Source organism: Mobula hypostoma, chromosome 7 (assembly GCF_963921235.1).
Source record: "Mobula hypostoma chromosome 7, sMobHyp1.1, whole genome shotgun sequence".
Classification (NCBI taxonomy): domain Eukaryota; kingdom Metazoa; phylum Chordata; class Chondrichthyes; order Myliobatiformes; family Myliobatidae; genus Mobula; species Mobula hypostoma.
The window spans coordinates 10,081,607-10,096,068 of record NC_086103.1 but is presented as its reverse complement, the minus strand read 5'-3'; the positions used below and the strand labels follow the sequence as shown (position 1 = coordinate 10,096,068).

At 41.2% G+C, this 14,462-nt stretch overlaps 1 protein-coding gene across 1 annotated transcript in view; it reads left to right on the top strand.

The window, feature by feature from the left end:
* Positions 1-7,964, top strand: part of LOC134349875 (uncharacterized) — a 102,553-nt gene extending 94,589 nt beyond the window's left edge. Inside the window, exon 6 of the mRNA XM_063054840.1 lies at positions 5,070-7,964. Coding sequence (XP_062910910.1) covers positions 5,070-7,441 — 2,372 coding nt within the window. The 3' untranslated portion in view covers positions 7,442-7,964. The remainder of the gene's footprint in view (positions 1-5,069) is intronic.
* Positions 7,965-14,462: the final 6,498 nt, after the last annotated feature.

Genomic DNA, 14,462 nt, shown 5'->3' with positions numbered 1-14,462 from the left:
CAAAGAGTGACAGAATGAACACTTACCCTCCCCTCAGTCAGTGCAACTTAATCCTAGGATATAATAAACAGATTGCATCTACTTTTATTATGCACCCGTCACGTTTATTTAATCCCTGTACTGGAATTATTAACAACGATTTGTTGGTTCTTTGTTGTCTATCGTCTGAAGGAATGTGTTGGGAATAGTGTGATGTTTGTTATGCACATCAATACTAATAAACCGAAATGCCAACGTAGTATTTTGAAGTGGAATTAATTAATTGGTGGAAGACTAAATGGGAGCAAATCTATTTGTGCATTCACTGGGCTACGTATGAATTGAATTACCCAAGGAAGCAGAATCATTATAACTTCGAATGTAACTGTAATGCACGATGTTTCTTCTCCGAAGTGTCAAACTATACAATTCTTTCATTGGATGGCGGCACTTCCAAATCTGAATATTCCTCCTTCGGCTTTAGGCCGCATTATTCAAGGTGGTCATATTCAAGATGTTAAAATCATAGATCATTTGTTGTGTGAAAACCGTGATTAAATGTATATTTTCATTTTGTTGAGGGACAGGTGCGTGTTGCAGGGATTGAACATGGACTGGTGTTTATCCGTTTTGCACGGCTTTAATCATCCTAGCACAGGTGCTTCATGAGTGTAAATATAGGGACTAAACCAGAATGCTGCGATTAATACCAACTCTTAACCACATGGCTGCTTTCGGCTTTTTTTTTGTATGGTACAGTAAGCATTTTGGAACTGTGAGTCCATCCAAACCTACGGTCGAGAGTTAATCTTAAAAGGTCATTTCCTAAACGTAACACACTCAAAAAATGCTGGTGAACGCATCAGGCCAGGCAGCAGATATACGACGAGGTACAGTCGCCATTTCGGGCCGGCACCCTCCTGAAGGTTGCGTTCACCAGCATTTTTTGTGTGTGTTGTTTGAATTTCCAGCATCTGCAGATTTCCTCGTGTCTGCATTTCCTAAACGCCTTGTCTTAATAACTTTCCAATTTAGTGTTCAAAAATAGAGGAATGTCGCGAATGTAGCCAGGCAGTGTGACTTTTGTGTATATCAACTGCTTCTGAATAAGGCAAGTGTTTGTGCTGCTGTCATTGATACGAGACCACACGTTTCGATATACCGTATACGAAGTATGCGCGTCTTGTGTGTGCGTGTGTTTAGTTGTTGTCCCACGTCTTTGTAATCTTCACGATAAAGTCAGCGATCGCATTCTTTTCCAGTCTCTCACTGAAATGGAGGCCGAGTCAGCAGCGATTCCGATGTGCCAATTCATGTCAATAACTCCTGCATTTGACAACGAACTAAGGGTAAGTAGGACCGGTTGGACATTGAGATCTGTGGAAAGATCTGCTATGTGGCTGGGTCGAAACGATGCCGGGAGGAAGATGGGGAAATGGGAAATCACACAGATTCTGAAAATCGATAGAAACACACGAAATTTTGCAGGAACTCATCAGATCAGGCAGAATCTATGGAAAAGTATCGACGAGTCGTCGTTTATTCATCTGCAAGACCTTGGGCCGAAACGCCGACTACTTACACCTCTCCATAGACGCTGTCTGACCTGCTGTGTTTCTGAGCATGTTTGTGCGCTACACTACTTTATGATTGCAACAATTTAGCACTGGTGGCCTCGCAAAATAGCTTAAGTTTTGACAAGAGAATAAGACATTACCCTGAGAACAGACTGAGAATGAGGACGTACAGTCTGAAGCGCTGTGACGGTCGGATAATTTGAAGAAGGAGATCTAACTAAGGGAAGACTTGAAAATGAACTGTCCTGTGAACCAATGCTTGCTCGCGTCCTTTATTCTTAAAGTGCAATAGAAGATTATTTTGAGGTTAAGTTGATATTTTATAGATCCACGTCTGAACTGCCGGTTGAAATTGTTCAGTTTTAATAACTTCGTTGTTAAACTGGAGATTTCAGAAATGACGTCAAAACTACCGATTTGATTTTCAGAGAAAATGACTTCACTCTCACTTATTGAGTTCAAATTCAAACACGCTCAGATCCATATCAAACCAATAGTTGTAGAAGTGCACTCACTTTTATCCATAATATGCTAGGAGCAACAGGCGCAGTCTGGTAATGAATGAGTTAACTCTCGAGAATTCGGAAGAGTGTGCAGATCTGGAACCAACACCTTGCCGTTACAATGCCGACGTATCCATCTTTTAATTGACTCCTCTATATCGGTGAGACCCGACCCAGATTGCGCGGACCACGTCGTCGAGGACTGTCGTTCTGTCGGGCTTAAACTGTAGGATATCCTTCAGGTGAGCCATTTCAATGCGACTTCCCATTCCCATAATAATATATCTGTCCATGGCGCCCTCTACTGCCAGGATCAAGCAACATTCATCGTGGAGAAACCGTGCATATTGAGCTTGAATGGCTTCCGACCTAATGGCCTGAACATTGATTTGTACAACCTCCGGTAATTACTTACCCATCCTCCCTCGTTTTTCATTCCCCATTTTTATATCCATTCACCCTCTCTTCTCCTCGATTGCCTATCATCTCGTTTTGGTTCCCCTCTTCCTTCACTTTCTTCTGTTGTGCAATCTCTTCTCCTCTATTATCCCTTAAGCAGCTATTTCCGTCTTGCACCTATCGTTTCCCAGGTTCATACCCCTTAGCTACACAGCCAGCTACACCTTACCTGGCCATATCTATCATCCGCCATCTTATACTCCTCCCCACGTTCCACATTCTTATTCTGGCTGCAGCTCCTTTCTTTCCAGTCCTAATGAATGATATTGGCCCTACACGACGGCAGTGTATTCTCCTCCATAGATTTCCCTAACCTGCTGAGTTTCTCCTGAATTTTGTGTGCGTTACATGAATATCTTATTTCCTCGTGCGTATTTGCAAAATGTTCCACGCTTAGGTAAGAACTTAAACGATGCTTCCTTTTGCTCAATTCCTTACGCCTGAAATATCACAGCCGTATGCTGATCAATAATGATCAAGATTTCTGGGCTAAATCTAAATGTGAAATTTAAATTGAGTTAATGACCAGAAATCCGAACCAACGTCCAGAGGTAATGATGACTACCACAAAAATGTAAGAACCTGTTGTGGAAATCCACTTCTTTCATTAATATAATTCAGGCAAAGAAATTTACCAGAGGTATTTGTTATGGTTTGTTGAAACATTTGCAGCTTAGTCTCCATAATGTTCCCTTATTTTCCTATATGATATGTTACACCCTACAGAACTAGCAGACCGGTACTTCTTTTCAGTTTATTACCCGACTTACTTCACATTTGTTAGAGTATGACTTCTAAAATATGACCGAAGAAATTAAGATTTTGTTCAATCTATATTACTACCAGGTTGGAATTGAATATTCTGGTGTATGGCTCGGCTGTATGCGTTCGCCACATCTAATTTCAGGAAGCTGACTTTGCAAGGGTTTGGCACTGTTACTTTTTTTAGTTGCATAGACCAACATTAAGAAGAACACTTGTGGTTAAGTAGTTCGGGACAGCATAGTTTCCATTGCAGCGCGAATAAGGATATTACATGAAATAACGGAGTCGCGTCGATCAGAGCAATGGATTTACTCCCTCTGATCAATTTCGCCTACAATCCGCGAGGTGGCGCGACAGTAACTGTTGCTGACTCGGGTGGCAGGGAACCGTGTTCGGTCATCATTTCTGCTGCCGTCTATGAGGAGTTTGCACATTCTTTCCTTTCGAGTTTCCTCCAAACACCGAAGTGCGCATATGGGAGTTAATTCTGTACCGCAACGCAGTTTAATTTTTCATGTATGAGCTGATGGCCATGCATAAGTTGCAGAAGTACTGCAAACTTTGCAGACATAGAAAGAGGCGGAAGAAATGAAATTGCCTCCTACCTTCTCACAACCATCATTGGAGCCAACAACTTGTATATGTTATTAATATAATATTATGAATATAATTCCCTGGAATGGCCTTGTATATTAATCAATTCAAGGCCAAGCTGCGCATTGACAATAAATGCTGCCTTGCTCCACAGTCCCGGAGAAAAATAAGCTTTCCGAAGATTAATAAATAATGCAGATTATATAGCTACAATGAGCAATATTGAGCAACCAATTTATATTTCTTTACTATTTCTAGACGAGTGAATCACGGCTACCCTGTGTCCAATATTACGATCGTGATATAGAAGAAAACATTCCATTAATTATCATGCAATCTTAGTTTTTGAATGTGTCCTTGGTGTAAATTTAAGCCTCGCCCTTCGTTCAGTGTTTCTATCTTATGACATAACTTTTTACCCCATTAATTGTTATTTCTTGGCATTTAGATAGCTCGTTCATGTTCTTCAAACTCGGAAGCATCAAAATTGCTAATGGTCTGCATGGTTTTGATTGTTACTTTATAACCAATATAATTTTTATATGACTGAAGGTGATAGAAGATGGCACATATTTCACATTCTCCTTTTAATTGTATTGGCAGGCCCATGTTTATCGCTGATGGGATAGTTTGTAGTTATAGGATAGTGATGGGATAGTTTATCGGTTCTCTTTCATCATAACGTATTGATAATGAATTAGTTAAACAAATTGGCTGTCTTGCTGTTGGCAATAAATGTGCGTGCACTACAGGTGAAGTATCTCATTTTAACAATAGCTGTCATCTAAAGATTGGATCATGACTTGCTAAGAAATATCTTGCAAAATAAATTAATTCTCTAATGTGTCGATTTATTGTTGCACACAATTAAATATCAAGGGAACAGTCTAGCTTTAAGAAATGTCGATTATTGTTGTTGAAAGGGCTGCCTGTGTCCTGTGAACCAATGAGAATCTCAAACGCAGAGACAGATCTATTAGTCCTCCCACATACCAGACTGAAAAATCCGATTTGACGAGAATAACCAGCAGTGCGCGATCACAGTGTGGGTACGTGAGGAGAAGGTGAAACATCGTCCCTTTACGCAGTTAAAAAATAGACAGATTGCTGAAGTCATTCGACAGTAAGACAAGTTAACTTGTTTAATCGAACAGAATCTTGGGTTTGTAAAGAACTGAATGACTGAATGCAGGAATAATGGCGAATTCGGCGCTCAACAACATTACGTTCAGCGGCGTTATTGTCGCGATTCTGGGATGTATAACCAGTCCGATTCTAGGACAAATTCGCTATTCTATTCCCGAGGAAACGGAGAGAGGGACCTTTGTTGGAAATATCGCAGAAGATTTGAGATTAAATGTACCGCAACTGTCCGATCGTAAATTGCGACTAACCTCAGATGATGGCGGACAACACATGAAGGTAAATTTAGATAACGGGATTTTGTCTGTTCGTGAAAGAATCGATCGGGAGGTTCTTTGTGGACAAGCAACGATGTGTACAATTCATTTTGAAATAATACTCGAAAATCCCGTGGTCGTGTATCGTGGGGAAGTAGAGATTCTCGACATAAATGATAATGCTCCCACTTTCCGAGAGGACCCCATTGTCTTACAGATAGCTGAAAATATTGCACGCGAGGTACGCTTCCCCCTCGAGAGTGCCGAAGATTCGGACACTGGAATAAATACAGTCGCTGGTTACAAGCTCAGCTCCAACGACTACTTTAATCTAAAAACGCAGAGAACTGAGTACGGTGTTATAAATGCCGAGTTGCTGTTAGAGAAACCATTGGATCGAGAGACGCAGTCAGCCTTTCAGCTTGTTCTGACGGCAACTGATGGGGGAGTCCCACAGAGATCGGGCACAACTCTGATTCTCATCAGCGTAGTGGATGTCAACGATAATCCACCAGTATTTGAACGCGAATTATATAAGGCCAGTTTAAAGGAAAACTCACCCAAAGGTACATTGGCTCTGAAAATCACGGCAACTGATATGGACGAAGGGCCGAATGCTAAACTGACATATTCTTTCAGCAAGATGACAGCACCAAGGCTTCTTCAATTGTTCAGCTTAAACCCCAGTACTGGTGAGATTCAGGTTGAAGGGGAACTAGATTACGAAGAAGCGTCCAGTTATTCCCTGAATGTTCAAGCTACGGACGACGGAGTACCTGCAATAACAGGACACTCCAAAATTTTCATCACGATAATTGATGTGAATGACAACGCACCCGAGATAAAAATGACATCGTTTACGAGCAAAATTCCAGAAAACGCTCCACTGGGATCGTTAATAATTTTGATCAATGTTATTGATCGCGATTCTGGAGAAAATGGAAAATTTCACTGTGACATCCCAAAGAATGTCCCTTTTAGACTTCGAGCATCATCGCAAAACCATTATGAGTTGATTACCAGTGGACCGTTAGACTGTGAAATTGTCGCTGAGTATAAAATAACCTTTGTAGCCCGGGACTTAGGATCGCCTTCCCTGTCAAAAAATAAAACGATCCAGATTTTAATATCAGACGTGAATGATAACGCCCCACGGTTTGATGCATCGTCTTACAATATCTATGTGATGGAGAATAATACTCCAGGTAGTTCTATTTTCGAGGTAACGGCAAAGGATTATGATAAAGATCAGAATTCCCAAGTATCGTACTGCTTTCTGGAGGATCTTAACCCGGCCTCTCCATTTTCCAGTTACCTCAGCATAAACTCGATGAATGGCACTATTTACGCGTTGCACTCTTTTGACTATGAGGAACTTAAACATTTCCAGCTGCGTGTTCAAGCTCATGACGCTGGAGTGCCCCCTCTGAGCAGCACTGCTACAGTGAATGTGATCATTCTGGATCAAAATGACAACGCACCAGTGATTGTTTCACCCTTAGCACAGAGCGGATCAGCAGCTGTCGACATCCTGCCCCATTCAGCGGCCCAGGGGTACTTGGTGACTAAGATAGTGGCGACTGATGCGGATTCTGGTCAGAACGCACGTCTCTCCTATCAGTTAATAAAAGCTACCGATTCGACGTTGTTTAATATTGGACCACATTCTGGCGAAATCAGAACAGCGCGCAATATTTTGCAGTCCGATGTAACCACACAAACTCTCTTCTTCTTGGTAAAGGACAATGGACAGCCAAGCCTCTCCAGTACGATTACAATGCACATTACTGTTTTGGAGAATATCACTGAAAAAGTGACTGAGTCTAGTAATTTACCGAGAAATACCGAATATTTCACCGATTTCAACATGTATTTAATAATCATTTTTGGTTGCACTTCCGGTCTCTTTCTTGTGGTTATCCTTCTGCTAATTAGCCTGAAATGCAAGCAGGACAGACATATCTCCCAAACATATTATTCTTCCGGTTGTGGAGATACGTGCAATCGGAGAGCTGCAATGGAGGAAACTTTACGTTATCCTGGGACTGGTCGTATATTTCACGAACCAGATGCGCACCATTACTCAGTCTGCTTGTCTCCAGAATCAGCAAAGAGCGATTTTCTCTTTTTGAAGCCATGCCAAGTGCCCACGTCTCGGGCCTAATGCTAAAGTACATTGAACCAGTTACATCACAATTTGCTTACTGGCGAACATGTGTGGATGTTTATAAGCGATGTTTTAATTGAATATTTTCTTTTTGTATATGTCTCTGGTACTGAAATGCGTATTGGTCAAAAACAAATTCTGCAGAATCTGACATCCAAGCGTCTGAATCCAGTAATTGTTCCAGTAAACCAGTAATTTTGTAGATTGAAGTCTCCTACTTTTCACGGAACACCCTACCAAAATGTACAGGTTTGGAGTCAACCATTGTAAGAACTCATTGTCTAGACCCAGTTAACACACTTCAACATTTAACCACTAGGAGGAACATTTGTCAAATAGTACGGAGCCGCAGCTTCGATATTCACCCAGAGTATTTGTGAAAATCCCGAAAGTGGTACCAATATGTACGTACGTATAATAAACATATAACTGCTAAGCTATTAAGTCCGTTTGTTAATGATAATAAGAATAGTTGTCGAAATTATAGTTTGCATTGTACACGTACATTACCAGAATTAAACAGTGGATCGGTATTTTTAATGATATGCTACCCGTTTCAGGTAAAACTCATGGAAATGCAGTATATTTGGCTTTAAATCTAAATAAATTGTTAATAGTGTCCTTTAAATAAGCTACATGAAAATCACATTGCCTGGCACAAAATACAAAATAAATCTTCTCAATTTGGCCAAAGATAATTTGGTGGCATTCTTAAGAAACTTGCAAATTTGACTGCTACAAACTGTTCGCAGACAAAGTGAGTCTGGCAGATTTAGAGGCCTTTAAAAGTTATATAGGGGTATTCAGGGCCAAAACATTTCCCAGCTGTGAGAAGGACAATGCTGGCAAAACTGGAGAACTCCAACTGACAAAAGATATCGAAGTACTGGTCTGAAAAGCGAAGGAGACGTATGACAAATACAAGCAGCTGGGATCAAGCTAATCCCATATACGTGATGTAGGAGGCCACTTAAGTGGGAAAGAAGGGAGGCTATATGGGGACATAAGCAACTATTTGCATCAGAAGTAAAGTATAAGTATATTAAGAACAATAGCATAAGTAGGGATACATTAACTCCTATGAACGGTCAGTTATCGGCTATCTTAGAAGCTGCATGAGGAGCTGTTGGGGTAACACTGGACGAGGTATTTAATTAATTAATACTTATCGGCTGTAACTACCATGATAAAAGTTGTGCACGTAAAGGGATATGAAGAAGGAAACAGCGATTTCTTGAAATATTTGGGTATTTTCAAACTAAAGGGATTGGCTGTGTTGGTATGCATAGTAGATAAGTAACTGGACTTTTCTAAGACCAGAGGACACAGCTTCAGAATAGAGGGGCGTTGTTTTAGAATGGAGATGTGGAGGAATGTCTTAGCCGGAGATCAGTGAATCTGTGGGATTCATAGCTACAGGCAGCTGTGGAGGACAGTTCTCTATATATATTTAAGGCAGAGGTTGAAAGGTTTTTTGATTGTTCGGGGCATGCAGGGATACAGGGGATGGGGGAGCGACTGGAAAGGAGGAGATTGGGGCTGAGAAGAAAACTGGATCAGCCATGATGAAATGTCGGAGCAGACTCGATTAGCCAAATGACCTATTCCTTTTCTGTATCTTCTGGTCTTGTACTCTTATAAGAATTGGACTTTTTGTTAATCTAGTAAAGGAGGCTGAGTGGTAATATTACAGAGGTTCATAAAATTATGAGGAGTATTTATGAGAGGAATGGATCAGCTAAATTGAATTTGTACGTTTTCCCTAAGGAAGTGGAGCCTTAAACTAGTGGGCATAGGTTAAGGCGAAATGAAAAGATGTGAAGTGGAACAGAGGGATACGTTTTTCAAAGGTCGTTAATATAGGTAATGAGATGTCAGTGGCAGAGATAGAAGCAGATACAATTACATTTTTTAAAAAACGTTTGGATAAATAAATGAGACGATAAGACATAGAAGCAGAACTAAGCCATTCGTCCTATCGTCCACTCCTTCATTCCATAATTTCTGATTTCTTATCCCACTCGCCACCTTCTCTTGCCTTCTTCCCACAACGTTTTATGCCCTAACTAATCAAGAAGATTTCAACATCGAGTTTAAATATACCCAACAACCTGGCCTTCACTACTTTATGTGGGAATGAACTCCACCGATTCTCAATTATCTGGCTAAAGAAATCCACTCCTTATCTCTTATCTTAATGGACGACCCGCTATTCTAAGTCGGTGCCATACGACACTAGACTCTACTACTAGAGGAAACATCCTGTACGCATCCTCTATATCTTGGACTTAGAATTCCGTAATACATAGGAGCAGTATTAGGCCATTTGGCCCATCAAATTTGCTCTGCCATTCAATCATGGCTGATCGCTTTTTTCCCCTTCCTCAGTCCCCCTCCCTGGACTTCTCACCTTAATCCTTCATGCGTGGCCAATCAAGAATCTCTCAAGCTCTGCCTTAAATACACCCAACGACCTTGCCTCCACTGCTGGCTGTGGTAATACATTCCGCAAATTCACCACCCTCTGGCTAAAGGAATTTCCCCGCATCTCCGTTCTAAATGGACGCCATTCTAACCCGCTTCTCTTACACTCTCCCACCATGGGAAAGATCTACTCTGTCTAGGCCTTTCAACATTCGAAACGGTTTTAATGAGATTTTTCCACCCCTCCACCCCCATCCTTCGAAATTCCCAGGATTATCCTTCTCAACCTTCTCCAATGCCAGCACATTTTTTCATAGATGAGGCGGCCAAAATTGTTCACAATACTCAAGGTGAGGCCTCACCAGTGCCTTATAAAGCCTCAGCATCTCATCCCTGCTCTTATATTCTAGAATACTTGAAATGAATGCTAACATTGCATTTGCCTTTTTCACCACCAACTCAACCTGCAATTTAACCTTCAGGGTTTTCTGCACAAGGATTCCTAAGTCCCTTTGCCTCTCAGATTTTTGGATTTTCTCCCCATTAGAAAATAGTCTGCACATTTACTTCTATTACCAAAGTGCATGACCATGCATTTTCTAACTTTCTATCTCATTTGCCACTCTCTTAATCTGTCTAAGTCCTTCTGAAGCCTACCTGTTTTCTCAACACTAACTACCCCTCCACCAATCTTCATATCATCTGCAAACTTGACAACAAAGCCATCTATTCCATTCCATCATCCAAATCATTCATATACAGCATACAAAAGTGGTCCCAACACCAACCCATGTGGAAAACCACTAGTCACTGACAGCCAACCAGAAAATGATCCTTTTATTCCCACTCGCTGCCTCCTACCAATCAGCCAATGCTCTAACCATGTTAGTAACTTTCCTGTAATACCATGAGCTCTGAACGTGGTAAGCAGCCTCATGTGTGGCACCTTGTCAAAGGTCTTCTGAAAGTCCAAATATACAACATCCACTGCATCCCCTTTAGAATATTTGATAAATTTCATTGAGTTGCTCCCATTCTTCTAACTCCAGCAAGCACGGGCCCAGAGCCATCAAATGCTTATCATTCCCGGGATCTTTCTCGTGAACTTCGTCTAGACCCTCTCCCATGCCAGTATTTCATTCTTTTATTTTTTAGTTTTAGAAAAGTAGCCCAAAGCTGATCACAATCCTCCAAGTCTGGTCGGACGAATGCTTTAAAAAGCCTCAGCATTACATCCTTGCTTTGATATCCTAGGCTTCTCCAAATGAATGCCAACATTGCAGTTGCCTTCCTGACCACCGACCCAGTCAAAGACTCCCATGATATTTTGAGATTAGATTTTTCTTCCCGTTTGGAAAATAATCTACGCCTTTCTTTATTCCTTCTACTAAAGGGCCTGGCCATACATTTCCCTGCACTAAGTTCCATCTGCAACACCTTTGCCTATTCTCTCAATCTTCCAAATTATTCTGCAGACGCCTAGCTTCCTTAACAATACATGTGCACCACGTATCTTCTTAGCCCCATCAGTAACCCCTACGGAACACCACTAGTCTCCGGTAGCCAACAGGATATGGCCCCGTTTATTACCCTTTGTTTCCTGACAGCCAATCTTCCATCAATACTAGATAGGAATTAAGCCAAATGGGACTAGCGCAGGAAATCCCTTTGTTCGGCATGGATGCGTTGGGCCAATAGTCTTGAGAGAATACTTTCGAAATCTAGATCTGCCTCACATACAGTATGGGACGAAAGATCGTCGATATTTACGATACAGTATTGCCAGTTAACCTGGACCAATTGAAATGAGGGCATTCTTCCGGGCTCTTTGACTTCATGACCCTTATTACAGGATACGCGCGGAATAGGAATCATGCAGAGTATTTACTTACTTAGTTTTCAAACTCTGAAGGGATATCTGGTTCGCTCTGTTTATCACTTTTATTCATAATAGACATTTCTCCCAACGGATATAGAGGCTGTTAAGAAACTATGGTTTCCTTGATTGGCTACCTATAATTGTCTGCTTTTGAAAGTATAAGACTTATGAATCTTATTAGTTCAGCCATTTTTTTCTCTAAGGTGAGTATCATAAATTTCGAAGACTAAAATGACAAGACTGCACATTATTAAATATGAACGAGAAAATCTTGCTTTAAGAAATCGCAATGTTGTTTCTGAAAGTGACTGGTTGTATCTCTGTAACCCAATAAGAATTAGAAACGAAGATGTGGATCCAGTGTAACTCCCACATCACAGAAAAGAAGATCAGCTTCCAAAGAGAGAAGCCAGAATTACGGTTAGATTGTCCATTAAAACAAAGACCATACTATTGTTCATTTGGAATATAGGCACATTGTTACAGCAATTTCCTTGTCAGAATAACTGTTCCGTTCACTTGTGCAGAAATCTGGTTTTGGGAAAAAAGTAAATCAGTGCGAGACAGTGGCGGACTTGACGATGAACACTGCCCAGACTGTTAAAATCTGGACTTTCACCTTTCTGTTATGTACTTCGAGTCTTATTTCCGAGCGAATTCGTCACTCTATTCCCCAGGAACTCGACATGGGGACTTTCATTGTGAATATCGCGCAATATTTGATGCTAAATGTACCGGAATTGTCTGCTTGAAAGATGCAGCAGCCTCTGATGCTGGAGCACAGTATAAAAGGTGAATTTGGACAATGGTGTTTCGTCTCTCAGTGAATCAACAGACAGGAAGCATATCTGTCGGCAAAGAAATATTTTGTACGATTTTAAGGGAAAACGCGCTCCGAAGTACATTGGCCATGAAAATCAAAACCAGTGACTTTGACAATGGGCCGAATACTGAGCTAAAGTATTGTTTCAATAAGCTTAATTCAGCAGGATTTCAGTTCAGTTTGGATCCCCACAGCGAGGATATACGTCTTAAAGGACGACTAGCTTTTGAGGAAACGCAAGATTATTCCCTGAACATTCAGGCCGTGGGGAATGGCGTGCCTGCAATGTTAGATAAATCGGGAGGGTTAATCAAGGTAACTGATGTAAACAACAACGCACCGGAGGTGAAAGTGACATCTACTGTGTACAAAAATCCGGACAACTCTTCTCGAGGAACACTGATAACTTTGATTAATGCAATTGATCGTGATTCTGGACGAAACGGATAGTTTCACTGGACATAGCGAAACAATTACCGTTTAGGCTTCAACTATCGTCGAAGAACCTTGATTAATTGAACCCTTGGACCGTGATTCGGCTCCTCAATATAAAATAGCTTCTGTAGCCCGGGACTTAGGGTCGCCTTTAGTATCAATAAATAAAAGTGTTCAAGTTACAATATCTGGTGTAAGTGATAATGCGCCACGTTTTACTGAACCTTCCTGGAACATATATGAGATGGAGAACACCCCTCCGGGAAGTTCACTTTTCACAGTAACTGCGTCAGATCTTGATCTAGACCCAGAATTCGTATGTTTCCTACACCTTTCAGGAGATATTTATCCAAGACTTGCCAATATCTAGTTACTGCAGAATCAATTCCAAAAAAACGGCACCATTTAGGCGTTGCTTTGTTTTGACTGTGAGGATCTCAAAAACATCCACATCCATGTACTAGCCTGTGACGCCGGAGTGCCCCGCTGAGCTGCAGCGCTACAGTGAACATTATCATCCTTGATCAAAATGATTACGCGCCGACAATCGCTTCATCTTCCGCAGCCGTGGTGATCTTTCCCCAAACAGCCGTCCGAGATAATAGCTACCGATGCAGGATCTGGTCAAACTGCCCGTTTCTTTTACGAGCAGGTGACATCTGCTGACCTCAGTTTGTTCAAAGTTGTGCAGACGTTCGGTAAAATCAGAGCAGGTCGCAACATTTTGGAAGCGGGTACCATCACACAAACTGTCCTCATATCTGTGAAAAAAAATGGAGAGCCGAGCCTCTCCAGCACGGGTGCAATTAAATTTAAAATTATGGAGAGTGGCACTGAAAAATAAAATCACTGTATGGCATAAGTTGGTTTCGATTCCCGGAAAGGTCTCTGGTCTAATTCATTATTAAATCTTATTTCCAGTTCTGGTTCTGTTTCTTCTGATCAGCATTCTGCCAATTGTTATCAAATGGAAACAAGATAGTAATATTATCCAAAAGCATAATTCTCCGAATTGTTGTTTCAAGGGTGGAAATTCAAACGATAATTTCAATCGTACGCCAGCATTTGAGGAATGTTTATGTTTACCCTGGGACTGGCCGCGTGATTCGCGTGCCGGAAGCCTACCGTTACTAGACCTGCCTGTCTCCAGAATCAACAAAGAACGATTTTCTATTTTTAAGCCGTGCCTCCTCCCACGTCTTCAGCTAACTGCTAAATTGCAATAAGCAGGTTATTTTAGCTTAAGCAGACCTAATAGCAGTCAAAAATGAAGTGAACATTGAGGATCGCATGGTAACTACTTAAATACATTCCACTTGTTGGTGATTGTCTGTCTCTTTTAATTTTGGTAACTGCTGCAATGCTCAAAAACAAAATCTTGGGATCCAAAAGTCTCAAACTGGTATATGAATTTTGACCAACATACTTTTACGGTCCAATCAGCGACGGGAACAGAG